This window comes from Ursus americanus, chromosome 2 (genome assembly GCF_024610735.1).
Source record: "Ursus americanus isolate L20-20 chromosome 2, mUrsAme1.1.p, whole genome shotgun sequence".
NCBI classification, from domain to species: domain Eukaryota; kingdom Metazoa; phylum Chordata; class Mammalia; order Carnivora; family Ursidae; genus Ursus; species Ursus americanus.
Window position 1 is genome coordinate 39,758,786 of NC_142128.1, and position 12,676 is coordinate 39,771,461.

Genomic DNA, 12,676 nt, shown 5'->3' on the forward strand with positions numbered 1-12,676 from the left:
GGAAGGGGGCTGCGCGCGCAGCCGGGGCGGGGCCGGCCAGTGCGTCGGCCCTGCACGCTCACCGTTGGCCCGTACGGCTGCCCGTCCGTGGCGTGGGCGGGGCGCGGGCGGGGCTGCGCGCTCCGGCTGGGCCCTGTGAGGCGCGGCTCCGGGGTCGCTGGGTCGCCAGGCGCGGGGGCGAGGGGCTGGAGCCAGGGCCCGGCAGCGGCCTCGCGGGGCCCGGGCGGCGCGGCCGGGCTACAGGTCGGTCCCGGAGTGGGCGGGGCCGCGGGAGGTGTTCGCAGGCGGCCTGCGCCCATCAGACGCAGGGGGCGGGGGCTACCGGGGAGGGGGTGTCTGCGTGGTGGGAGGGGGCGTAGGGGGCCCCCCCTCACTCGGCTGACCTGGCGCTCCCTGGCCGTGGGGGGCGCGCAGCTCCTCTCCTTGCCACTCCGCTCAGGAAAAGGCCCCCGTGGCGCGTTGGTGCCCCGTCCCGCGGGGCGGGGGTGTCCGCGGGGGTGGGCCGGAGAGCAAGGCTGCTTCTCCCGGTTTGGGCAGCCCCACGGTCCGAGCTCAGAGGTGGGCGTGGAGAGGGACCTCGCGGGTGCACACGCCGTGGGGCTGTGCGCTTGGCTGACACCGCGTCAGCGGCTTCCCACCCACGACCCTGGGGACCCTGATGAGGCCAGTGCCGGACTCCCCGTGAGCCCCCACGCCACGCGCTTGCCCTGCGTTGCAGGCCTCCAGCATGGAACCCGGACGAATAGAGAACTTGTCCGTGGTGTACCAGAGCCAGGACTTCCTGGTGGTGAACAAGCACTGGGACCTGCGTATCGACAGCAGGATGTGGCGCGAGACTCCGACCCTCCAGAAGCAGCTGCGCCACCACTTTCCTGAGTTGGCGGATCCTGACACCTACTATGGGTTCAGGTAGCAGAGGCCGGCCCTGATCGCCCCCAGCGGCTTCTGTGGGAGGAAGTGGCCACCCCCACCCCTGGTCTCGCCAGCCTTGACCCCCTGCCCCATGTCAGGTTCTGCCACCAGTTGGACTTCTCCACCAGCGGGGCGCTCTGTGTGGCCTTGAACAAGGCGGCAGCGGGCAGCGCTTACAAGTGCTTCAAGGAGCGGCGCGTCACCAAGGCTTATCTGGCTCTGGTAAGGCCTGACCAGTCCCCCGGGCAGGGGATTCCGACCCTCAGCTGCTTTGGCAGACCGTGAGTGTCAGGCGGGCTCCCCGGCAGTGGCGGGTGGCCCTGAGAGCAGCTTGTGAGTCTGCCCAGCAGGTGCGGGGACACGTGCGGGAGAACCGGATGACCATCAACTATGCCATTGGCAGGAACAGCACCGAGGGTCGGGCTCACACCATGTGCATCGAGGGCACTCAGGGTACGGAGGGCAGGACTCATCACCCAGTGGGGGCCCTGAGGGAGCTGGGCTGAGGTGGGTCGGGCTCTGTGCGTGTCCAGCCAACCCTCACACCTCATCTTGCTCTGCACAGGCTGCGAGAACCCGAAACCAAGCCTTACAGAGCTGGTGGTTCTGGAGCATGGGCTGTATGCCGGCGATCCTGTCTCCAAAGTACTGCTGCAGCCCCTCACAGGTGTGTCCCGGGGCAGGGAAGGAAGCTTTCCAGGCCCGCTTGCTGTCTGCTAACGGTGCCCCCCCGCACGTGCACCAGCATCTCTTCATGCAGGGTACTGTGGTGTCTTTGTTGTCCACGAGAGGAAGTGGTGGCAAGGGGCAGAGCGACCAGCCTGGGGCCACTCCGCTCTTTTCACCCGCCTGTCCTGGGCCTTGCTATCCTGGAAGGCCAGCGGGGTTCTCCAGCACACCTGGCTTTGCCCCTACTGGCAGTGACCTCGGGGTTGACTCCTTTTCTAAGCTCTGACATTCTCGTCTGTAACGGAAAACAGGGTGTGCCATTTCTAGGAGTTTTGTGGGGCTTGAAGAGGGCAACGGGGGATAGGGTTAGGGATGATGTGAGTGAGTGCGGGGTGGGCACGGAATGGCACCCCCACCCTACCAGTCCCCTTGGCTCACAGGTCGGACACACCAGCTGCGTGTGCATTGCAGTGCCCTCAGCCATCCTGTCGTGGGGGACCTGACGTACGGGCAGGCACTGGACCAAGAAGACCAGCCGTTCCGCATGATGCTGCACGCCTTTTATCTGCGCATCCCCACTCACGCCGAGCGTGTGGAGGCCTGCACACCAGATCCCTTCGTGCCGGCGCTCGATGCCTGCTGGAGCCCCCACACCCTGGTGCAGTCACTGGACCAGCTCGTCCAGGTCCTGAAGGCTGCTCCAGACCCTGATCCCACAGAAGGGAGCCCTGGGCCTTGCAGCACTCCCACGCCCCCCAGCAAGCCCCCTGAGACAGAGGCACAGCGGTCCTCATGCCTGCAGTGGCTATCAGAGTGGACCTTGGAGCCTGACAACTGAGCGCAGCTGGGTGGGAGTGGCCGGCTGGGCCCAGGAGGGGATGGGGGCTGCAGGGGAAAGCCCCTGGCCCATCGTGAGTCAGGGGTGTCCCTGTGTATGGCCACACTATGGATGGGGCCTGAGGCCCTGGTTAGGCCTAGAGAGGGGCTGGCAGGACCAGCAGGGGGAGCCAGGCTGCCGGCAGTTTGGAGGATGGGACCTCCCTCCGAGCCCCCCTCCCTGGGGAGGGGAAACCAAGGCCTGCCTTCCTGGCTCCAAAGTTTCCTTCCTAGGGCCTTGTTTTATAGATTTGCCTAGGGTCACTCTGTAAGAGACAGAGCCAACAGTAGGGCCGGCCTCGAGTTAGGCTTTTGCTGGGCCCCCGGGCCTCAGAGCACATGCTCCTCATTGCTCTTCTCGGACCTTCTGTGTGGGTCAGTCTATCCTGGCTGGGTCTTCTCCACCTGTGGACCCTGACCCGTCCTGCCCAGCCAATGCTGCCTCGTGCCTTTGCTTTTACCAGACTCTGCTTGTGGGCCTCCTCCTCCCCACCCACACGGCACATGGGGAAGGGTCTGAGCCACGCCCCTCGATCCTCTCACAGGGCCTAGGCTGCCACAGGTCCTCAGACTGCAGCTGGGGAGCAAGAGTGGCCAGCCCTCATCTCTTCCATCCTGAATGACGTGCCCACGTCGGCCTAGTTGCAGCTGAGCTCCGGGGCCTCAGAATAAATACTCAGTGACTGACCTCATGAGTGACTATGAATCCATCTGATGGGGAGCTTTTGGGGGCCCCAGACCCCTGCTGTCTTCCCTGCACTGGGCAGATCTCTGCTCTAGGGCCCTCAGCAGGAGCCAGGCTGGACCTCGTGGTTCAGGTTGCTGACCTGTCCTTCCCCTGCCATGCAGTGAGCACCCTGCAGTCTAGTGTGAAGGCTGGGCTCTGGGTGGAGCACTGAAATTGGATCAGCCCTGTTCCTAGAGATCCCCAGCTCTCCTAGCCAAAAGCATTGTAGCGCCCATCTGTTCTCACCAGGGTCCCTCCCTAGAGCCATTGTCCCCACGTCCTCCTTAGGGCCCTCCAGCATCAGAACACCAGCTACCCTGCAGGGTGGGCACTCCTGGCTGGGGTGGGCCCTGGGGGAGAGCAGAGGGCAGGCGTGGCCAGCTGGAGGACACTGGTCTGGACTCCTTGGCCTGATGGGGCTCATGGGCTGGGCCTACAGAGCAAACAGCAGAGAAGTTGGAGGGTGGACAGACAGACTGGTAGCCCCCAACGTAGGGAGATAGGATAGGAAGGTGCACAGGGCTAGGCCCCACCCTATGGAATGTATGTTGCCCCACCCCCAGCCCTGCTCTCCCCTTGAAAGGTCAGCTTGACGCCTTGAGTCCCCCAGGACCCAGAGACCATCCACAGGCCAGATCCAGACCTTGCTTCGTACAGGTCGGCCTCAGCCGAGGCCGTGGAGCTCAGACACTGGAGTGCACACTGCCTGTCTGCCCTTCAACACACACCCTAGCTGTGAGTGGGCAAGGTTTGGAAGCTGTGGGAATCGAGCAGGGTCTCCTGGACAAGGATCAAAAGGAGCGTTTCCTCAGGCAGGCGAGAGAAGCCAGACAGACGCTGCAGGTGGGGCAGGCCTGTGACAGGCTAGCTCCTAGGGGCACGTGTGCTGGTGGGGCACTGCCCCCAGTGCTGCCGGGAGGCCAGGAGCACATACAGCTCTATATGGTGATGGGTCGTTCCAGGGCTAGGCAGCGGTCCTCCAGCTGTTAGCCCTCTGGGGTCAGCGTGTCCGCCCGGTCAGCGTGTCTGCTTGGCCCTGAAGCAGGCCCTTTGGGCATGTGCAGCCCTACTTGTGCTGCTGGCTAAACCAGCGTCCCAGGGTTCAAGGCCCGGTACCCTCCTGGCCCTGCCAAATGGGAGTTGCACCCCTCCCAGGCGATGAGGAGAGCGAGGACTCAGCCCGAGGCACCTGGCCCCCCCCCACCCTAGCTGGGGCACCTCCCATTCGGCCCCAGAGGCCCCAGCTCTTAGAGCTGCTCCATCCTGGGGGCACGTGTGGCACAGCTCTTTGCCACTGAGGTCACTGACCTGGTGCCTGCACCCCTCTTACCCCCCAGCACACGTGTACAAACATGTGTGCTCACAGGGCAGAAATCACCACGCGCCTCACTGAACCCAGTTACCATGTTGGATTCCCTGCAGGAAACACATGCATCAAACCTGCATGTAGTTGTGGGTGCTCCCAGACACACGTGCGTGCACAAAAACACCCGCACGCATCATAGATGCAGACACGCACACGTATGAAGGCACATCCGATCCTCAGGGCACAGACACATCCTCCAGGGGGAAGGAGTGTGTGCTGGGCGGCTGCCAACCGTGAGCTCAGCCTCGCGCTCCCCCAGGGCTGGAGAGCAGGTGTCTGCTGTGCCGAGGCCCCCAGGGGTGGGCATGGCAGCCTCACCTGACACAGCCCTGGTCCCTCCCCGACACAACTGCCCGGCAGGCATCACTGCAGGAGTGGGTGGCCGGGCAGGCAGGGTGTTGGGTGAGCCATGGAGGTGAGCGGGAACCCAAGAGCCCCGACCGCGCACCACCGCGGTGCCCCAGTGCTCAGCTGCAGGGGCTGACACACTCGGTGGGCTGGGTCACCGGCGTCTGCGGCACCTGGCACCTGGCCTACACCCCCCCCACCCCCCGCATCAGACGGCCACCGCGGGGCCCGGGAGCAGCCTCCCTCCACAGCACATGGTCCCTGTGCTCAGGTGAGAAGTGGGGGCTGGGGCACAGGGCAGTCTCGGTGTGGCCCTGGCTGGGTAGCCGAGCTCTTCCGAGCTTCCACTCTGTCCCCTGCCTAGGACAGCAACCACCCTGGGCCACGCGGAGTCTAGAGGCCCACGCGCACACCGACACCTTCACCTCACAGCTGAGCCTCCATCTGGACACTCGGCAGGGCAGCCTGCCGGTCTGCGGTGTGGGCCGTGGCCGGAGGCAGGGTCTGGCTGGGCGTCTGAGGCCCTGAGAGGGGAAGAGGGTTTTCTAGGCTGCCCAGGCATGGGGACAGGTTGGAGAGCCCCCGCGACTGCCCGCAGGGGCTTACTGGGACCACCGCCCTCCCCTGTCCCTGTCAAGAGATCTGTTTATTGCAGATACCGAGCCCCAGGAGTCCTGACCTGTGATAAGAAAGGACCCGGGGTTTGGCCCGGCCCCTCCTCTTGCCACTCCCTTTGGTTCCAAAGAGGCATTGTTTGCGGGGTTTGTGCCCCTCCCCAAAGGCACAGAGGCACAGCGGCAGGGTAGCCACCCTATAGGACCCCAGACAGCACTTCCCCCTCTGTGCCCTGTGCTGAAGAGGACAGGGGAAGGTGATGGGGTGGGCCTCATCGCCTCCTGTCTCCCCTCTAGCTTGTCCAGGACCCACCGCCCGTGACCCCACACCTCTCTGCCAGGAGGAGCGGTGCACACCAGACAGCCATGGGCCCCAGAGCAGGTGAGACAGCCCTCACAAAGGGGCACCTGGGATCCTCCAGGGGGTGGTGGCTCCCCTGAGGTGGCAGGACCATCTGTGACCCTAGGCCTACCCTTGAGGGATGCCCCCAGCAGGCAGCGCCCGGCTGTGCTGGGGGCCGGCAGCCGCTCACTGCCCGTTCTGTTCCAGGTGCCCAGGTGAACCCAGGCCTCGCCCTCCTCGTGTGGCTCACTGCCCACTGCTCTTGTCCCCAGGCCCAGGGCTTCTCCCAGGGAGGGCTGGATGCCAGCAGGGCTGACCTGTGGGCCAGGTGAGTGCCAGGTCATGTTCCTGCAGCTGACCCTCTGGCAGGCAGGGGTGGGGGGTGCCCAGGTTCTGCCCCCAATGGCCCAGGCATAGCGGAAGCCTGCGTCCATCGCTCACCAATCTTGCCCCGAGCATCCAGTGTCCTGCATCAGACTCATAACCCACCTGGCCAGGAGTGGGTCCCCCAGGCCATCGCAGCTGGCTGGGGCCCCCGGACCCCTCACAGCTTGCACTGCTCTCCTTGCCTGGTGGGTGATTACTTCTCGTCCTGAGTCTTCTTGGGTTTCTTCCTCTGCCCCCAAGACTTGGCTGCTCTCTCAGTTCCCGGAGATGCCATCGTTCCCAAGCACTCTTCCGAGGTCTCACACATGGGCTCAGCCATCCTTCCCTTCCCTGGAGGGTTAGAGATCACTGACGAGCCATCGATCAGTTGATTGATCAGTGTACTGATTAGGCAGGGTTAGAGGCCCGGGCGGAAGTCCCATGAGACGCCCTCGGCACACACAGACTTTATTAGCCAGATGCATGCCGTGAGGAGCACTCAGCCGGCACCAGGCCGGCTGTGGTGATGCGGCTGGTGCCTGGGGCACATGTCCTCCACACCCTCAGCCGTCGCTGGGATGGTGGAGCCTACCCGAACTCAGAGCATGCTGGGACCAGGCCTTGGGAGGAGGCACAGACCCAGAGTCCAGGCCAGGGCCACCTCCCAGCCCTGCTCACAGCTTGGAGCCTGGCGCCCACTGTGCACCCACAGGAGCGAGGGCTGAGCGAAGCCGTGGTCTCGCGTGTGCCAAGGCCACACCTCCTGTATCCCACGCCCTCGGTGCCGGGGGTGCTGACCTCGATGCCGCCGCTCACTGCCCGTCTCCTATCTGCCCAGTGCCAACACCTCCCTCCTGCACAGCTTCTGGTGCCAGCCGGCCAGCCAGCTGCCCCGGGACCAGCTCTCCGCTCTCATCCGGGGGATGGCCACCCAGCAGGTCCTCCTCAGAGCCTGGCAGGTAAACGGCTGTGGCTGGCGGGAGCAGGCCAGGGTGCTGACAGCAGGGGGCAGACGTCCCGGAGACAAGTGGGGAGGAAGGGCTTCCCCAGCAAAAGGCACGGGTCAGGAGGGGACGCAGGGAGCTGGGATGGCCAGCCTCGCAAGCACGTGAGACGCGTCTGCTGGGTAGACCCCGACGTGGCAGGAGGTCTGGCTGCCTAAGGTTGAATTTTCCCTCCCTTGGGTGACTCTCTGGTGCTGCCCATTTAGGACTATTTCCAGGACTTAGCCACTTACCCACAGACCCCGACTTCCGTTCCTGGCTCGGGTGAGGGCTTGTCCAGCAGGCCTGTCCTGGCCACTCCCTGCCTCCATTGGCACATGGTGCCCACATTGGGACGGGTCCTCTGGGCCCCATGTGGCTCTCCAGCCTGCTGGCCTCTCCCCTGCCATCTGAGCCCACCTCAACCTACAGTTGACCCAAGCATTGCCTACCCCTGAGTTTAAAGACACAGAGAGAAGGAGAGCTACTATTCTGTCTCATTATAAAATTAGCATGAAATTAGCAATAAATCTGAAAGCACCCCAGAGTAAGTCAAGCAAGACAAAAAGTCTAGGCAGGAGGTGGCATTGGGATGAACGACGGAGCCACTGTAGTGCCGTGGGGCCCAGGGGTGGGGGCAGAAGGCCTGAAGGCCTAGGTGGGGGGGCTCGCAGGCTGGCCCTGACGCATCCTGAGACAGGGAGACGACAGAGCATCCAGGTGACCGGGCAGGTGGGGAGGGCCCCATGCCGAGGGCGAGGGTAAGGCGGCAGAAAGACAGGGGCTGGGAGCCCCAGGCTGGGCAAGCCCACGACATGCCCCTGCCCTGCCCAGCTCAGCTGCCTGGCCAACCTGGCCACTCTGCACGGCCTCCAGGACGACTTTGAGCTCCACCCCCCTGACCTGCTGCTCTTCTACAAGTGAGTGCCCCACCCCCACCCCCAGCGTCCGGGCACAGTAGGCTGAGCACGCCTCCTTTGGAGTCCCAGGGACCCCAGCTCCCCAGGGACATCTGGAACACCCCAGAGGAGGACCTCGGGCGGCCCCCGCCCTCCCAACAGCCCCCAAACCTGCCCGCAGCCTGACGCAGGTAAGGGAAGCCAACTGCCGGGCCTTCACCCGCCGCGCTGCCCAGGGGGACACGGAGCTGCTAGCCAACCTGCCAGACCAGAGGGTCGCCCTGCAGCACGTGGCCTTGGCCTGCCTGGTAGGCACGATGGAAGGGCCAGGACAGGGTGGGTGGACAGGCAGTGGGGCGGGGCTCATGCTGACCCGCTGTGCGGCAGGGAGCGCCCCGCCTGCGACTGAGTGCCTCTGACCTGCTGCTCCTTGGGGTCCTGGTGTGTGACATGGATGCGTCCCGCATCGAGACCGCAGACCCCCGTGTGCTGGAGAACTTGCAGCGCTGCCGCCGTCTGACCGCCACGCAGCAAGCCGCCCTCAACACGCTGCTGGCCAGCAGCAAGACCGTGCTGGGGTAGGCAGGGCCCGGAGCCCTCCGCCCAAGCCTCCCCTCCTTGAGAGGAGGTGGGAGGCCACCTGGACTTTGGACCCAGGAGACCCCTAATGTCTGCTGTCTTGCTGACCTTTGACGTCTCCCCCCAGCTCACAGCTGCTCTGACCCCGCAGCCTACGGTGCACAGGCTCGGGGTGCTACCGCCACCCTCTAGACCCCCCGGTTCCCCTGCCCCCACACCTGAGGTGGGAGGGTCTCTGCTGAGCGGGAGGTGTCCCCAGCAGGGCAGGCCCTGGAAACTGGGTGCTCAGGGAGGGGAAGGCAGCCTCCGGGGGCTGGGGCTCTGCTCCTGACCCTAACACGGTGCTCCCTCACCACATGCCAGGCCTCCCAGCTCCTGGAACCTAGAGGGGCTGCGGGCCCTGGGAGCCCTGGCCACCTACATCAGCTCCAGCCTGTGGATGCAGGTGCCTGAGGTAGGACACTCTGCAGTGGGGGGCTGTCAGGCTGGCTGTGGACAAGGACGGGGGGATCCAGCCGACCTTCCACCAGCCTGTCCAGGCCTGGGGGTGGGCCATACGGCCTCTCCAATGCCTGACCAGCGTCCCCAGTCACTCCCTGCCCCAGAGTTTCTGTCTGTGGGACGGGAGGAGGAACCAGGTGGCCCCTGGCAGCCCCTCCCCCGGGTGTGGAGTCTCCACGCCTGCCTGGCCAGGCTGTGGGCCTGGCCTTCTTCAGCAGCACGGTGGCCACGTACCGAGCTGGGCGGCTCAGCCAGCGTGATGCCAGGCGCTTCGTCACTGGCTTTCTCAAGGCCAAGGCTGCATCAGTGCCCTCTCGGCCCAAGCGGGGCACAGGTCAGTATGGCCACTGTGGCCTGGGAATGCTGTTCCTCCCCTGCCCTGGGCGCCTAACCCTAGGGGGGGAGCACCCAAAACACAGTCCCACCTGCTGCTGGACCTCCTGGGTACGGCCCGGGGGTCCACATCCAGCCTGGGATGGGGGTGGGGGGTCAGAATCCAGTGGACCTGACCTGCGGGTCAAGGTCAGAGTTGACTCTATCTGGTCTGAGTGACGTTCTCAGGTCAAGCTCAGGAGGGAGTCACGGGTGGGTCAAGGTTAAGAGTGAGGTGGGGCCCAAAGTCAGCAAAGGTCAGCTCAAGACCTCCGACCCCCTGCCAAACGCAGGGAGACCCTGCACCCGTGGGGACATCACGGCGGCCACGCTCCGCGACGACCTCTTCCTGGTGCGCTATGACTGCGTGCAGCTCGAGTCCTGCCTGGGCGGCCGCGTCCTCAAAGCCCACCTGGACCCCCTCCTGCAGCACCCACTGCCAGCCGAGTGCCAGCGCGTCGTCAAGGCCAAGCTGGCTCGGGTGCGCCGCGGACCAGCTGTGGGGGGCGGTGGGCAGGTGCCCAGCCGCGGGCCTGACCCTCCTGCCCGCCCAGGTCTACCCACGGGGCGTCCCCGAGGAGCAGCTGCGCCTCATCACCTCGCTGGTCTACCTCTACTCCCGCTCGGAGATCGGCCAGTGGAACATCACGTCCAGGGACACGGTTGTGGCCCTGCTGGCCTCGGACGTGGCCCTGGAGAACCAGACCGAGGTGAGGGCAGCACGGGCGGGGGTCGGGCGGGCGGGGGGTGCGCCACCCCTGGCCCGGCTGACCCGGGCCCTGCGTCCAGGCTGTCCTACAGAAGTACCTGGACCACAACGGCACCATCACCAGCACCCTGCTCATGGCCATCGGGGGCTCCCGCCTTTGCTGGATGAGCGCCAGGCAGATCCAGGCCATCAGGCCCGCGGAGTTCCGGTGAGCCAGCCCAGGGACGCAGCCGCCTGCCGCTCAGCCAAGGAGGGAGGGGCTGGGCCTGAGGTGTGGTGGGCTCCTGCGGCGGCACAACCAGGTGCCACACACCGAGTGGTTTAGAACAGGAGAAACTTCTCCCACGGTCTAGAGACCACAAGTCTGAAATCAAGGGGTCCTAGGGCCGGCTCCCTCCGAAGCCTGCAGGGGGGGCTGCATCCTGCGTGGGGTGCTGCCGGAACCCCTTGGCCTCCCCGCTGGTGGACGCATGCCCCAGCCTCTGCCTCCGTGGCACCGTGGGCAGAGTCCCTTCGGCTCAGCAGTCCTTAGACTCGGCCACGCCAATAGGAGAGGCTCTACTTCCAAACGAGATCTTGTTCCGAGGTTTTGGGCAGGCGTGAGTTTTGGGGGGACACTATTCGGCGCGGTACAGAGGGCAAGAGGAACGCTGCAGCGGGGAGAGGCCGGGAGCAGGAGGAGCTCCCAGCCCGCCCACCAGCCTTGCCCTCCCCCAGGCGGGCCGGGGCCCTGGACATCTCCTCCTGCCCTCAGAGCCGGAAGGACGCGCTCTACACCAAGGCCCGTGAGGCCTTCGGCAGCACCAGGAACACAGCTAACTACTATCGCTTCATGCGTCCCTACCTCGGTGAGACCCTGCCCTGTGTGCAGGCCCCCAGCCCCAGAAGCCCCCACCCCTGTCCTCTCACCGCTGCCCGCCCCCAGGAGGTGCCCCCGTGGAGGAGCTGCGACACCTGGTCCAGGCTAACGTCTCCATGGATATCGACACCTTCACCAACCTGAACCCCCGAGTGCTGCAGGTGGGCCCCCGGGGCAGCCTGTCTGGGGCATGGGGCAGGGCTGCCAAACCAGGGGAGGCCTCTGTCACAGTCTGCAGGCCCCATGCACCCCAAAGTCAGAGGCATGCTGACAGCGTGAACCCCAGGTCGCTTCTGCCAGGCCTCATCCCTGTGCTCATTCCTCGGTTAAGTATTGCCATGCCGGGTCTGCCTTTGGCCCCAAAGCCGGCCGCTGCAGGACCCTCTGGACCTGCCCCCACGGCCCTGTCCCTCCCTCGCAGAGCCTGAGTGTCGGCAACGTGACGACCCTGCTGGGCCAGAACGTTGGGGACCTGCAGAAGGCACGCAGCCACCCGACCATCAGCTCCTGGCTCCGCAGCCTGAACACGTCGGCCCTCGGAGAGCTGGGCCTGGACACGGACCCTGCCGGCCCCACCGGCCCAGCCCGCTCCACCACTGAGACTCCCAACACCACTCCCTGGGCGCCCCATCTAGCCCCCACCGCGCGCCAGCCCGGGAACAGCGCCCCCACCTCGGGTATGCCCCAGACCCGCCCCCCCTTCTAGCGGGTCTTCGCTGTCTCTGCCTGGCCCTGTCTGCCCCTCATCCTGCACCCAACCTCGTGCTCTGCGGGCCGACTCTTTCCCTTTGCCTCCTTGGGTGCCATCTGGGAGACGCTGGCTTCACTCTTCCCCGGCCGCCGAGTTACTGAAGGACAAACCCGCTTTTCGGAGCACCAGAAAGCGGGGGTGGGAGAAACTCGAAGATCCCTGTCAGGGCCCAGAAGAGCAGCCTCCGTGGTGGTCCCCACCGGCCTTCCCCACCCACAGGAGCACAGAGTGAGGGGCTGCCCAGGCCTGGGAGCCTCCCAGCTGGGGCTGATAGGTGCTTCATCCACGTTCCACCCACAGGCAGTCCACCAGCCCACCTGGGGTTCCTGCCGCTCGCTGTGGCCCTGCCCTCCAGCCTCCTGTGGTTGCTGTATTGGGGCACACCAGGGCCCAGCCAGGACTGCTCCTGGGGCACCGGCACGAAGGCCTCCAAAGACGGCGCAGGCCCAGCACCACACGCAGGGAAGCTGGGGCTGGTAGGTGGAGCTGGACACCTGCCCAGGTACAGGCTCCAGGCCCAGAGGACCCAGCCATGTCCCACGTCCTAGGGGCCTGCGAGGCTGGTCCCCACTCACACCCAGCTCCCAGGACATGGAGCTGGAATGAGGACCTGGGCCCACCCCATGGCCAGCCCCAAACAGTCGACAGAGACGCTGCCACAGACCCCTGGCCTCCCTCAGGATGAAGACCTGGTACTGGGGAGGGGACCTTACTGATTGAGTTGAATAAAAGACAAGGTGATCTTCCTGCCTGCATCTCTTTGCTCTGAGGCCAAGAGGGGCAGAGGCCCTCTTAGCGGGGA

General features: G+C 65.5%; 2 protein-coding genes across 7 annotated transcripts; both read left to right on the forward strand.

The window, feature by feature from the left end:
• Positions 1-86: 86 nt before the first annotated feature.
• RPUSD1 (RNA pseudouridine synthase domain containing 1) lies at positions 87-3,149 on the forward strand. 6 transcript variants are annotated; one of them, XM_045784576.2, is made up of 6 exons: positions 87-243; positions 719-909; positions 1,011-1,134; positions 1,260-1,365; positions 1,478-1,579; positions 2,006-3,149. In XM_045784576.2, the coding sequence occupies exons 2-6, from the start codon at positions 728-730 to the stop codon at positions 2,290-2,292; spliced, it is 801 nt and encodes a 266-aa protein (XP_045640532.1). In that variant the 5' UTR covers positions 87-243; positions 719-727; the 3' UTR covers positions 2,293-3,149. The 6 variants fall into 6 exon arrangements, with proteins under 6 accessions (XP_045640532.1, XP_045640528.2, XP_045640530.2 ...); XM_045784572.2 differs by having other exon boundaries at positions 2,022-3,149; XM_045784574.2 differs by having other exon boundaries at positions 1,263-1,365; positions 2,022-3,149.
• Positions 3,150-4,959: 1,810 nt separating this feature from the next.
• Positions 4,960-12,573, forward strand: LOC123783360 (mesothelin-like protein). The gene is made up of 17 exons (XM_087865820.1): positions 4,960-4,965; positions 5,810-5,894; positions 6,063-6,183; positions 7,060-7,180; positions 8,039-8,124; positions 8,285-8,411; positions 8,491-8,681; positions 9,046-9,136; positions 9,376-9,517; positions 9,849-10,036; positions 10,110-10,265; positions 10,345-10,472; positions 10,982-11,112; positions 11,190-11,284; positions 11,545-11,800; positions 12,175-12,375; positions 12,407-12,573. The coding sequence occupies exons 1-17, from the start codon at positions 4,960-4,962 to the stop codon at positions 12,478-12,480; spliced, it is 2,199 nt and encodes a 732-aa protein (XP_087721946.1). The 3' UTR covers positions 12,481-12,573.
• Positions 12,574-12,676: the final 103 nt, after the last annotated feature.